Here is a 14,061-nt window from a genome sequence, read left to right on the forward strand (position 1 = left end):
GAGGTTTGTTTTGGTGCACATAACAAAACCACTAGAAAATATATGCACGCCACGTCACCGTTGAAGATTATAACACTTAAACAAAAACGAATTATATTTACATAATATAAATCCGACAATGTATTCAGGCAGCGTATATTTAGTTAGGATCGCAATTTTGTTTCGTGCATTCTAATTTTTGGGTGGGATTAACCATAATAGAGAATCCGATGTATTTATATATGTTGTAAGTTGTAACTGTCTGAGTTGCATATAAATGAAATTCTTTCATTCTCAATAAAGAAAATAACGACGACGAGTCAACGGCCCTGTTTGTTTTCTTCCAAAAATGAGCTCATGGTGTGGACGACATGTCGCAACTTCCAACCGTTGGCCCCAATGAACCCCGAGAGCCAACTGACCACTGGAAACTGAGCCACAATGCTTCCCGCTTCAAATCTCCAACTCCTCCTCCGATCCTCCTTCCTCTAAATTTCCCGTCAATTATGGAAACTCTAAAGTTTCCTATTTCAATTCGACTCCCCATTCACCACTCTCCTCTTCTCCACCACCACCCAACCGCCGCCACCGCCGCTCGTCTCAACTCCCCCAAGCCCACTCTCCACCGCCTCCGCGCTCCCCTCTTTCGCTTCAAACCCTCCCTCCTTTCTCCGCCGCGTAATTTCCCTACTCTTCGCTGCTCCTCCGCCGCCGATCACTCCGATCACCACCACCACGACCACGACCACGATCATCACCATCACCATCATCATCATCACCACCACGGCGGAGACTGCGCGGAGCTAACCGGAGCGCAGAAAGCGTTCATCGGATTCGCGAAGGCTGTGCGATGGACCGACCTCGCCGATTTCCTCAGGGAGCACTTGCATTTGTGCTTCTGCTCCGCCGCTCTCTTCCTCGCCGCCGCCGCTTGTCCTTACGTCGCTCCGAAGCTCGCCGCGAAGACTGTGCAGAATGCTTTCATGATCGTCGCTTTTCCTCTAGTTGGAGTAAGAATTTTGCAGCAGTAATTAGTTGAATTAATGTGTGTGATTAACTAAACCCTAGCAGTAATCGATGAACTTTATTGATTGATAGATCTCTGCGGCGCTTGATGCGATTACTGATATTAGTGGCGGGAAAGTGAACATTCATGTGTTAATGGCTTTAGCAGCATTTGCGTCGGTGTTTATGGGGAATGCTCTTGAAGGGGGCTTGCTTCTGGCTATGTTTAATCTTGCTCATATCGGTGAGCATTTCGATTTTCGCTACTTTTTTTAGTGTAGCAATGTTCCTTGTTGATTAGTGTGTGCTATGTTGATTTCAGCTGAGGAGTATTTTACCAGTCGCTCCATGATTGATGTGAAAGAGTTGAAAGAAAATTATCCTGATTCCGCCCTTGTGCTGGATATGGATGATGAACAGGTTCCGGATACATCTAATTTGAAGTACAAGCAGGTTCCTGTGCACGACTTGCAAGTTGGGTCGTATATCTTGGTTGGAGCTGGAGAGGTATGGGACACAAATCTAGTATCTTATATGTGAAGTGATTAGAACTTTATTTTCAAGTTGTGACCTTGGCCTAGGACTAGTAGGAGATATGTCATGCCTATTCTGTAAACCATTCTGCCTTTTGAAGTTCATTTTGCTTTTCTTGAAACCTTTTATGGTGATAAATTTTTAAGTTATGTCTAATACCATAAGGGCGTGTGATTTTTATCTCATTAAATGACTAGTAGCTGTGATTTTCTTGTTCTATCAATTTCTTGATTTATATAATACATTAGAGCATCGAAGAATTGTAATGGGGGCTAGTATTGTGATTAGTCTGTGCCTGTAGATTGTGAAGTTTTCCAAGGTAGTGCTACCATCACTATGGAGCACTTGACAGGAGAAGTTACTCCATTGGAGACAAAGGCTGGAGACAGAATACCTGGTGGTGCTAGGAACTTGGATGGCAGGATGATAGTGAAGGTACATTAATACTTACTTCTGTTTTGGAACTTCTTAGAAATGGATATATGAATGAAAGCTGAAGAGCTCAGCGTTTCTCTTTGATGTTTTTTTTATTTTTGTGATGTACATGATAGAAGCCAGGCTATTCTCTTTATGCTTGACGTCCCTGATATTTCTCATTACTGATATTTTGTTATTGCGCTTTATAGACATTTTCTTAGGTTGTTAGGAATTCAGGTAAACTTCATTTATCATCCACTAAATTCACTGCGGATGTAACCTGAAGATATAGTAAACACACTAGTCATAATATATAAAAGGCGAACAATCGGACAGCTGGCACTGCTAGGTTTTAGAGTTCTCGACTTTTTGCACTAGTAGGATTTCTTGGTGATGATGGTGATTGGATTCTAAATAGAATTGCTTGGGCAGGCAAGAAAAATTTGGAAAGAGTCAACCCTTAGCAGGATTGTGCAATTGACAGAGGAAGCACAGTTAAATAAACCAAAGCTTCAGAGATGGTTAGATCAGTTCGGTGAGCGATACAGCAAGGTGGTTGTAGTTTTATCGGTGGCTGTTGCTCTACTTGGTCCATTCCTGTTCAAGTGGCCATTCATTGGTACAGCAGGTAGCTAGCAGTACCTTTCTTACTCTTGTTTTTGAATATCTAATTGTTTTAAAAAAGTAATTCTACCTATACTGGAGCCCAGTGATAAGCCTGTGTAAGAGAAAAGGTTCCAATATATACGTTTAAAATTGCTGCTGTTATGATTAATAAAGTGCCTTAGGATCATTGGGCCAGCTATTTTCAGCACACACACAGTTAAAAAGCTGCCATGAACAAAATGTAAATGAATTGTTAACAAGGGTTTTGTGGAGGTCTGATGTTATGTTTATCCTATGATATCTTTTTTGTCTTTGAGGGTGTGTCCATCATTCATTTGGTTTGATGTCTTCTTAATGCTTTAGCTTGCAGAGGATCAGTTTATAGAGCATTGGCCCTCATGGTGGCAGCATCACCATGTGCTTTGGCTGCAGCTCCATTGGCCTATGCAACTGCTGTTAGCTCCTGCGCAAGGAAGGTATACATTGCAATTGATGCTGTAATCAAAAACTTAAATTCCAATGTGGTTTTCATAATTAGAAATGACTTTTCAGTTTATTCGTTTACATTCATGTATATATTGCAAGTTTACATTGTTTTGAGTTAAATGTGTGTCTATGTTCTTGAGTGCTTGTTTCACTCAGGTGATTACTTGTGATTGCTCCCATAATTTGTGTAATTGGTACGAATGTTTTGTATATTTGTGATGTTCCATGCCAAACATGCTAACAAGAAGTAGGTTCAGAAACTTCACAATTCACACCGAATCATGTCTAGAAATGATGCTCAATTCAGCCATATGATGGACATGACACCCTTAATTATGCTTACAGGGGATATTGCTGAAAGGCGGTCATGTGCTAGATGCTCTAGCTTCCTGTCACACTATTGCATTTGATAAAACTGGGACCTTGACAACTGGTGGCCTAGCATTCAAAGCAATTGAACCAATTTATGGACATCAAGTTAGAGACAATAAATCAGATTTTTCTTCCTGTTGTGTGCCTAGTTGTGAAAAAGAAGCCCTCGCTGTTGCTGCTGCAATGGAGAAGGGTACCACACACCCTATTGGAAGGTAGGCACTCTTGAACAGAAGCTTCCTGTTAAGTTTTGTGTTGTTGCAATTGTAACTTTCAAATATTTTTTCTAATTCAACGTTTACTTTGCTACAATACTTCCTGCTCAAAAATGGTAATGAGTAAATCTACTCCTGGCAGGCCGGCACACCCCGAATCTTTTACATCATGATGTCTACTGTAGATTAGTGGGCTTTGTTTGAATTGTCTTCACTTGTAAATTTATATGCCGAACCTAATAGGATCAATACTCATTAGTCTTTTCATTTTTTGTTTCAGAGCTGTTGTAGACCATAGTGAAGGAGAAGACCTTCCTTCTGTTTCTGTTGAGAGTTTTGAGTATTTTCCTGGCAGGGGTCTTGTTGCTACTGTCAATGGCAATGAGGTAAGTTCTGTTATAAACTAGATCCTTTTTGTATATTTGCACTGTAATGGATGCTGCTTGTTGTATGATTGTTCTATGGGTTGTATTTGTGACCACTGGTGTTATATGCTTGTTATATTTCCACTACTGTCAAAGACAAGTTATATACATTGATTTCTATCTTGTTATAGTTAGGAACTGAAGGGGGTAAACTGTTGAAAGCATCTCTTGGTTCAGTAGATTTCATCACTTCACTATGTATATCGGAAGATGCGTCCAAAAAGATCAAGGAAGCTGTGGATGCTTCTTCATATGGAACTGATTTTGTCCGTGCTGCTCTTTCAGTCAACGAAAAGGTAAGGTTTCATTATGGTTCGAAAGAAAATGGACTAATCAAATAAGAAACTATGAAATTAGTTATTTAAGGGCCTTACACAATTGGCTTTGGGTGTTAAAAGGAAATTGTAGTGTGAGTTTTGTCTGGAATCCTTCTGAATCTAACCTTAAGGAACTATGCAAACCCTAGATTCAAATATCGAACTTTCCACTAGTGTAAATGAGAAAGCAAGAGATGAATTGAGAAATTTACTTGAAGTTCTTGAGGGAAGGTGTGAGTAATCTATGAGTAATTATACCTAAAATTGGAGAGAATACAAATAGGTTACTCATTAGCCAAATATTCATAGCTAATCATAATCCTGTTTAGCTTTCATGTACTGTGTTTTTTTACTTTTTGTTTCGCCTTTTTTTAGGGGCATGCTGCTAGCGAACTAACTACCATGTTATTTGCAGGTAACACTGATTCACCTTGAGGATAGGCCTCGACCCGGGGTATTGGATGTCATTGCAGAGCTACGAGATCAAGCAAAGCTCCGTATAATGATGTTAACTGGTGACCATGAGTCAAGTGCTTGGAGAGTTGCAAATGCTGTAGGTATCAATGAAGTTTATTGCAGCCTGAAGCCTGAGGATAAGCTCAGTCATGTCAAGGGTGTCTCAAGGGATATGGGTGAGTTGAATGATCATCATTCCAGATTATTTGCTAATTAAATAATTTGTTGGTGTTGCTTGTAACTCTAGAATATAGCTGATAGGTATGTTTTCTGTTCCAGTAGAGGAAAATATTATCAATCATTTGATTCATTTATCATGCATAAGTCTCTCGAAGGTTTGGCAAAAGCATATGAATGAGTAGTTGAAATCAGGTGGTGTTGTATCTTCTTTCATTTTGCCTAGGTAGAATGGGAAGGCCATGGAATTTGTTTGTCCACCCTGGGCATCATAATTTACTTCTGCAGTTTCTGCATGCTCTTCAACTAATACTGCCTCTAGAATGAAGAGGTGAAAGTATGATTGCCTGTTCTTTTTACACTATGACCTTTCTTCATCTTTTTAATGGTATGTCCTTTCCAATTTAATCTGACCAATGTTGCTTCTGGTATATGAAGTGTAATATTGTGTTATGGTGGACCAATTTTGGAAGGCATGCCTGCCACTTTAAAGTTTCTGGTTACTTAAAAAAGTTAGAAAGCTTTTAGATAGGCAAAGACAAAGTTAGTGATATATTAAAGGCAAGAAAGGAAAACTAGGTTCTTGACTTCACTTATTTTTTGGAATTTAGTAATTTACTGTATGAGCTCACAAGATTCTGAAATTTTACTACAGGGGGAGGTCTGATAATGGTTGGTGAAGGTATTAATGATGCTCCAGCACTTGCAGCTGCAACAGTAGGGATTGTCCTTGCGCAACGTGCTAGTGCAACAGCCACAGCTGTTGCCGATGTGTTGTTGCTGCGTGACAATATATCTGGTGTGCCATTCTGTATTGCCAAGTCTCGCCAAACAACTTCCCTGGTACTTGCTATCATCTATCTCATTATATGTTTGTTAAGTCTTTTGTGTTCCATTCACGACATTATTATCTTTTCTATACATGCAGGTTAAGCAGAATGTTGTCCTTGCTTTAAGTTGTATAGTTTTGGCCTCACTTCCATCTGTTTTAGGTTTTCTTCCCCTCTGGTTAACGGTATGTGATATTTCATATGTTCTGAACTTCCGTTTGATCTTTGCAGTTTATAATTTTTTCCTGGTTAACCATAGCTTCCTGTTTCATGGTTTCTGTTGGTGTATATTGTAGGTTCTATTACATGAAGGTGGTACCCTTCTTGTCTGCCTCAACTCCATCCGTGCTCTAAACCACCCATCATGGAGCTGGAGGCAGGATTTATGGGATTTATTTAACCAACTGAAATCAAGACTCGAATTTTCAAGGAGACTTGCAACAAGCTCAAACCCTACCCAAGCTGCACCTCCTGTATCCTTATAATTCTTGAAGTTATGCTAGTCCCCAGTACAGTTATGTATAACAGAAATAACAGTCAATCAAGTAAATATTCCTACATTTAGCGTAGCTCATTGTTTCATCTAAATCCTAGAAAACCCGTAAAGCCAGCCGCCATTAAAAGTTAAAAACAGAGACTTGCAAAGAAATCCATTGACCAAATATGAAGATCATCCAAGACCAAGCTTCCATGGAATTTAGAAGTTAAAGTAGTTACGTAGGAGACTTGGGCGGCGGCTGGTAGTCATCTTCGTCCAATGCGTTGCTCTCCAAGCATCCTCATTACCTAATCCATTCTTGCAAACCAGTTCAAGTAACTGTCATACATTTTGCGTCCATAGCTGACTTTGGTTCAACGTACAAACCTAACAAGGGGTAAACGGAACTTGTATACTAATCCCTAACTGCAACTTCCTCAATTATTGTTCTACACACCTAACAAGTCCACACCAACATCTGATATTTTGCTTTCAGCTTTACACCCAAAACTTTCACGTTTAAAACCACATAAACATCTTCCCCCTTCTCAACCACAAAAATTAAAAAAACACATAGGTCTTTGGCTTTCTAGATTTCCAGTTGGCTGGCAGAGGAATCAGATCTCAAAAGATATTTTCTTATGTATCAAGTAACGTAGTACTTAGCCGTAGTCCCCTCCTCCTCCAGCTGCAAAAGGATAAGCTACACCAAGTCACTAACCTTCTTTTTTCTCGTTTTGCTCCAAGTGGTCACACCCTTCCTTTTTATAGTTAGGTACTGTTGTAATGACTACTTCCTGAAACAGCCTACATAAATTTCTTTTATGTAGGATTGGTCATTAGAAAACATTCGAATCTAGTAGCTTAAAGTTGTTCTTCGTAAATGAAAGTTGTTCTTCGTAAATAAAGGTTATGAGTTCAACAGATTAATTGTTATAAGCTCTTTGTTGCTGATATAATAGAGTAACAATTTGAATTCAAATTTGCTAAAATTTATTGTAGCCAGGTAGAGTGGTTGGTAATGGGTAACTGTTTCAGTGATGGGTCAGGAATTCTGAAACGTATCCTACTTGACATATTTATGGTCCAATTGTTTTACGGTTCAGTTTGTCCTCATCTAGACTATTCCTTTATTCTCACCGTTCAAAAGAACCAGTTCATCTTACAGACAAATAAGATAAGCAAGAACAATAAACCAGAAAAAAGGATTAAAATGGGAAATCAAGAGTTCAAGACTGAAATTTTGAAGATCCATTTATCTTCTTCTCTCTTTCTTTTTTTTTTCAATTTTTTCTTGGATGGCTTTTTCATCATCATCATCTCTCTCATTACTCTCTGTACATTAACCGAAATTATTATTTTCTCCTAAAGAAAGCAAAAATAACTAAAAGAAAACAACATCATCCCCCCAAGTTCCACCATTTTTGCAGTCTTTCCCTATCTAGTAGCTACTAGTCCTCAAAGCTCAAACCTTCGCATTGAGCCTCATCCCACATTACTTAAAATTCTTCCTCTCAATCCCAAAAGTATCAACCTTCAACTCCCTCACTCAATTCTGCTGATCCCAATTCGCTTCACCGCAACATTCCTAAACCCATCACTCTGCTGCCTCATCACCCCAAACCCACTCTGCTCCAACCCCTCCATGTAGCTCCTCACCTCCTTCTTTATCATCCCCTGCACCAGCTCCAGCAGCTCCGCCGGAAAGCTCCTCATCGGATCATAAGCCGCCGGCTGAGCAGCAGCCTGGTTCTGAGTCGACTCAACCACCGCCGCAACTCGGTGATTCGACACTTCACAGGAGTCGACACCAGGGAGCGAAAGGGACAGCGAAGTTGGAGGATCACTGTTGAGGTTGATGTTGTTGTTGTTTGAAGACGACGTCGTTTCTACTGGCGGTAGAACCCCGCCGGATCGCGCCACGGGCCTGTACACGTGGGAGGGTGACATCACCTGCACGCTGGAGTCGCTCAAGTCCGACCCGGACGGGCTGCCCGGGTTCATGAACAGCTCCGTGGACACGGGCACGCCCGACCCGGCGCTGACCGACCGCTTCAAAGGCGGCTGCTCGTGGAAATTCCCATCGTACCCTACACCGTTACCGTTACCGTCGTCGCTCATCGAGGAGCACTTCCTCTTGAGCGTCGAGTTCCAGTGGTTCTTGATCGCGTTGTCGGTGCGGCCGCTGAGCAGCCGGGCGATTGTGGCCCACTTGTTCCCGAACCGCGCGTGGGCTCGGATGATGGTGTCGTCCTCCTCCGGAGTGAAAGCCCGGTGCTCCACCTGCGGCGAGAGCTGGTTGCACCACCGCAGCCGGCACGACTTCCCGGACCTCCCCGGAATCGCCTTGCTGATCAAAGACCAGTTCCGCGGGCCGTGCTTCTGAACCAAGCTCTGCAGCGCGTCGTCCTCTTCCGGACTCCAGGGGCCCTTGATCCGGTCCATCCGATCCATTTCCTTCCGATTCATAGCCATCCGGATAACAAAGAGTCGGGGTAGACTGAAACCAGAATTTACAGGGCGTTTTGGCTTTTTTGGTTTTCTGGGTTTTATTGGTTTTAGAGGAAACTAAAAACGGAGTGGGAGAGGGGGGGGGTTATATAAGAGGAGTGGGGAGGTGACCGGGGGAGCAGGTAAAGGAAAGAGGAGGAGTGCTAGGGGGTTGGGGTTATAGAGGCACCGCTTGTTCCAGGGAATCGGTTGATTTGGGTTTGGGATACAGCTGGTTAACGGACACGCGTCACGTCCGAACTGCGCTAACACATCACCGTTTTTTGCTTTTCTTTTGAGAAATCCTTTGCTTTATTTTTCATTTCTTTATTGGCGCTGCTGAGGAGCGTCTTCTTCACTCAAGTGACTTCTTTTTTGTCCGAATAAATTTAAATTTGTTAAATTATAGCAATTTGATCTGATATGGAAGAAATAAATAACAAAAAATATTTACATGAAAAAAAGTTGATAAAAATGTAGAGGGAGCTGAATCTAAATTGTTTACGTTTAATGTGTACTTCATGCGATTCAAAAACGTACACTATTACTATCTATCAATGAATTGTTCATTTCATATATAATTATACATTGAGTTATCGACATATTAGATAAACTGATACGAATGTCTAGAAAAAATATGTGGAGGTCGAAATTTAACTTCTAAAATATCGGTGACATTCCACGCTCCTGGTTCAAATTAATGAAAGCAATGAATTAGTTTTTAAGAGGAAGAGTGCATAATTATGAGACCAAACATAGAAAAACAGTTAAGAAAGAATATTTATTGAAGGGATAAGGATGGTTTTAAGTTGATAACGGTTGAGTTGGGTAGGATGTGAGTTTGACCGAGCAAAGCCAGCCTGTATAGCATTTTCGTGTGGGATATTTCCCCTACTTTTTCTAAAAAGCTTTTAAATCAAAATTTCCAAAACTAGAAATAGAAATAGGAAGCACACTAGACGACAAAAAAGGCCCAAATCGGAGGGCCAATGATTACGGGCCATCCATCCCGTCAGTTCCAGCCTGTAAACCTGCCATTGCCGCCACCACCACCACCATTAACGGCCTATCTTCATCCTCCTCCCACCCACCGACATGTCGCAGTTGTCCCCCCTTCTCTCTCTTAATTTACAAATCTGTACGGACTCCTCCCATCACCACCAGGCACCTTCCTCCTCCCATTAATCAAACCCAGATTAAGCAGAATCAAATTGTCAGTAATCACACGAGGTGAGATTCGGGGGAATAAGATTAAGATTTGAGTTTGGAATTATTGGAGGATTTAATGGGGAGGATTAGGTGGTAGTTAAATGAGTTGTGAATGAAACGAATCGATCCGTATCTGTTTCGGTTAGCGTCGTACGTATTACCTACTCCTACAACCTAATCTGCCCTAAACCCTAAAATAATGAGGCTCGACTGTCCTTACATATGGAGCTCGGTGCTATGCAGCTGGTGCTATATTGGTTTTCAAATTCTGTTTCCTACTGTTGAGGTACTTTCCTGGAGGTATGCACACTTAAAAAATGCCAGTTCTTTTTGAGATTGTGAATGACAGAGCATATCCGACGGAGGTGAGTCGGGTAATTGATGATCGTAACGATCATACTTTTCACATTTACCGTAAAGTAAATGGTATTTGTACAAGTTGTTAGGATTTTTTTTTCGATTGATGATTTGTGGATAGAGGATACTCTTGCTATCATTGAGGATGTTCTCTAGAAGGATCATATGTTATCTCTAGTAACTCGCGGTTTAGGTATTATGTCCTTCTCCTTTCTATGCAAATTTTTACTATTAATATAGTAAATGAAACATGATGTAGGGCTGAACCTTCTAGCTAAACTAAATTCTAAATTCCTTAAAAAAAACATATTAGAATGACAAGTATATCCAACATAGTTCTTATTTTAAAAAGTTGGTTTCATTAATATCGACTAATGAAAACAAGCCAAAGTCTGACAAAATTACATAAGAAATAACATGACAAACAGGGTAAACTATATAAGTCACAATAAAAACTCATTTAAAATAGATTAATCACTCCCCAAACAACAAACCAAAATTAGCAAGAATAACCTCACCTTTTTAAGAATACATAATATTCATCTAGTCTAATATGCTAATCATGCCATTGTGGTACAAATATCAACTATAGCGTCTTATAAAAAAGCTTATAGAAGTTATATTTACCGCAAACAGCTCACGTTCAGAATGCCTTATTCGTAACCTACAAACAAACACCTTCTCCTCCCCATGGGGTCGGAATTAATGTTTATTGGAGTCACTTTCAGCTTCCAACAACCTCAGCAGTGAGCACCATATTGCCGTCCTGGCTTACTATCTCCTCAACTTGGGCCCTAGTCTTATTTTGACGTCCCTTAAGACAACCTCTATTCTTAACAACTAGCCATCATAGTAGTAATCAGAACCTTCACGAACTCCCCTAGTTGAAACTCAACAGGTATTACCGTCAAACTCGACTTGTATCGCTTCTCCCCACTCCGCTTTTCCTCAGAAGTCAGAACGCGACTATTTATGCACCCCAATAATTCTTATCCAGCTTAGTTGAAAACAAATGTTAAGTTTTAAGTTGTAATAATTCTAGTTTGTTATAATAAATTATTTATTCAGGTAAAATGAAAATCAAAGTACAAAATCAACGTAATAACCGGTGATAGACCTAATGTCTCAATGCTCCCCCCCCCCCCCCCCCTTTAACCGATATCAGTTACGCATTCGTCACCGGCAATGACTACCATGAGTCAAGAGAGAATACAAAATCATGAGAATATCTAGTGGTGATGCATGTTAGACATCCTCCTCCTTTTAATCGATATATCATCAGTTACGTACTGATCCGTCATCCGCGATGACTTCTATGAGCCAAGAGGGTCTAATCTTCTAACCATACATATTTGCCCAAAATCACGAGCTACAAATCTTGCCAATACATGAGCCGCTTCATTTGCCCTCTAGCTAAGAACATAACGAACTCCACAAGGAATTTGATTCAATCAACCAAAACGTACACCTTCTTCTACATGCACAACAACAAAACAATACTTCATTGAATAAAATTAATTATTCAGTCTGCATTTCCAATTTAAACATCAAATACCTCACGAGTCCTATTCACACACAAACTGGTAACTGATCGATCGACTTACATCTTTATTTATTTTGGATGGGGATCGACTAACAGCTTTGGATAGCTACACAGATTCACTGTTCCGGTTGTGAATCAATTGGCTTAATTACCACCAACTCTTAACACGTACTCGATTCTTCAAGTTTGATAGCTCGCCGGAATGAATAAAAAAGAAACAGCTTTTTATCTCAAACCACCGGAGCATGTGTCACACAACCTTCATCACATGGTGGCGCCTCCGACAGAGGGAACACACGTGAAGTCTGCATCCTCCAAAGCAACAACCAAATCCTCCCTTCTATATCAAGAAAGGTGTACGTAATCGGGCAAAATCAAGATGATAAATTAAGAAAGTGTTTGAAATATATGTTCACCTTTGGTTAAACTATGATATCTCTTTAGGACGTGTACGTCTGAAAATCAAGATCGGCATTTTTGTTATGGTCAAAACTCAAAACATGGATCTGATATATACGTAGCTTAGCATAGCAGTTAGGAATCAAAATATGAAGAATTATATATGCATGTGTAAGAGATGGTTTTCAGTATTGAATTAAGCTAGGACACATCGGAACTTGAAGATATTTACATTCAATGTTAGCCAGGTGGGTTCTAATTCTAACATTGATATATAAAGACGAATTGAAGTGTTTCTTTCACCATTAATAGGTTCTTGGAAGGGTCTTTAAATCCGAGATTTATGAAATGCATGCATACATCAAATTGGTCTATTAACAAAGCTGATAGTATAGAGAAAGAATTTAAGCACAATGACTATGATGTAATAGATAACTTCTTAAAAGTTAGCATTTTATGAACTTAACCGATCAGTCTTTGTACGTATTATGTAATTTATCTTATTTTGTAAAATTGAAGAAATAAAGTATAAATTTTAACCGATGCATATTGTAACAAATTATATGTCAAGATGATAATCGATCGATCAATCTATTAACATGTCAAATATATCAAGTTATTTGGTTTCTGACGCGTTCATTAAATGAGGTATTACGCAGCTAGTGTATTGTTTACATGAAATCAGGTAACGAGCTTTTACTTCTACTGTTAAAGCTATCGAGTATGGATGATGGAAAGTTACAAAATCAGCAAAAAGGAAAGAGACTTGAAACAGAATAACAGCACCGTAATTTTACCAATAGAGAACTCGAGTCTCATTTTTACTTTAGGGTATCCATACCCGATAAGCCTAAGCCCACCCGCACAAAAACGGAACCGACCCGCCTCGTTTCCCGCGCTCGAATAATTAACCCTCCTAATCATTTCATTACTCCCATCACGTGGAAAACGAGCTTAGGCACCGCTCTCAGACAGAGACAAAAAACGACACCTTCCACCCAGACGTTGAGAAAATCCGCCACGTGTCATCAAACAAAACCCGAAAACCTGGAGTCCCCATCCTACCCCTCTCCGTTACGTGGCGTTAACCAAACGAGTGAGAAATCTGTTACTGTCTCCTTTGAAACGGTCAGTAGGATAAGGGCGCGATGGGACGCCACGTCACGGGGTTTGCCGTGCCAGCTATAACGCATTAATCGAAAACGACAGCATCTTTCTGGTGGTTCGGTTTGGTTTTTGGTTTTGTCTCGGGATTTGTGTTTGCTTTGGAGTCCCACCCCATGATTCCCGGCTCTACTCGGCCGTATGCCTCCACCGTACCACCCTCCGCTCCTTGTCCTCTTGCTCCGCTTTACTCGGATACTACGTCGTCGTCGTCGTCCCAATATTAGGGCAACAACATGTCGAGTTCGAGTAAGTTCACTCGGTCATCTGATAATGAATCTTGAGTCGATAGAATGGTGTTATTATTATCTTCTGTGCGGGTAATTTAGTTTTTCGGTTTAGAGATTACATCATTCCAACATTTATAGTGTATCGGTCGTATAGGTATAGCTTCGAATTTTATCTATTAGAGATCACACGCTTACATTTTGATTTGAAAGAGCGACTCATGTGTGATTTATTCATGTTTTTTTTTGTTAATTCAACTTGGCTGTGGTTAATTTGAGTAGGGGATGCGACAAATGAAATCAGAACTTTTTATCATGAGTTTTGACCATGCAAATATATATCATGAGTCGGCCATTCTTGACGAGAACTTTACC

General features: G+C 40.3%; 2 protein-coding genes across 2 annotated transcripts; one reads left to right on the forward strand and one right to left on the reverse strand.

Annotated features, from left to right (window-relative positions):
• Nucleotides 1-350: 350 nt before the first annotated feature.
• Nucleotides 351-6,379, forward strand: LOC101306854 (probable cadmium/zinc-transporting ATPase HMA1, chloroplastic-like). The gene is made up of 13 exons (XM_004287945.1): nucleotides 351-989; nucleotides 1,078-1,228; nucleotides 1,307-1,491; nucleotides 1,807-1,953; nucleotides 2,368-2,563; nucleotides 2,905-3,017; nucleotides 3,373-3,614; nucleotides 3,895-4,000; nucleotides 4,171-4,335; nucleotides 4,772-4,988; nucleotides 5,645-5,832; nucleotides 5,918-6,004; nucleotides 6,116-6,379. The coding sequence occupies exons 1-13, from the start codon at nucleotides 351-353 to the stop codon at nucleotides 6,302-6,304; spliced, it is 2,625 nt and encodes an 874-aa protein (XP_004287993.1). The 3' UTR covers nucleotides 6,305-6,379.
• A 1,037-nt stretch (nucleotides 6,380-7,416) lies between these two features.
• Nucleotides 7,417-8,917, reverse strand: LOC101307149 (transcription factor MYB44-like). Its single transcript, XM_004287946.1, has one exon. The coding sequence runs from the start codon at nucleotides 8,770-8,772 to the stop codon at nucleotides 7,843-7,845; it is 930 nt and encodes a 309-aa protein (XP_004287994.1). The 5' UTR covers nucleotides 8,773-8,917; the 3' UTR covers nucleotides 7,417-7,842.
• Nucleotides 8,918-14,061: the final 5,144 nt, after the last annotated feature.

The sequence above is a fragment of the Fragaria vesca genome, linkage group LG1 (genome assembly GCF_000184155.1).
Source record: "Fragaria vesca subsp. vesca linkage group LG1, FraVesHawaii_1.0, whole genome shotgun sequence".
NCBI lineage: Eukaryota > Viridiplantae > Streptophyta > Magnoliopsida > Rosales > Rosaceae > Fragaria > Fragaria vesca.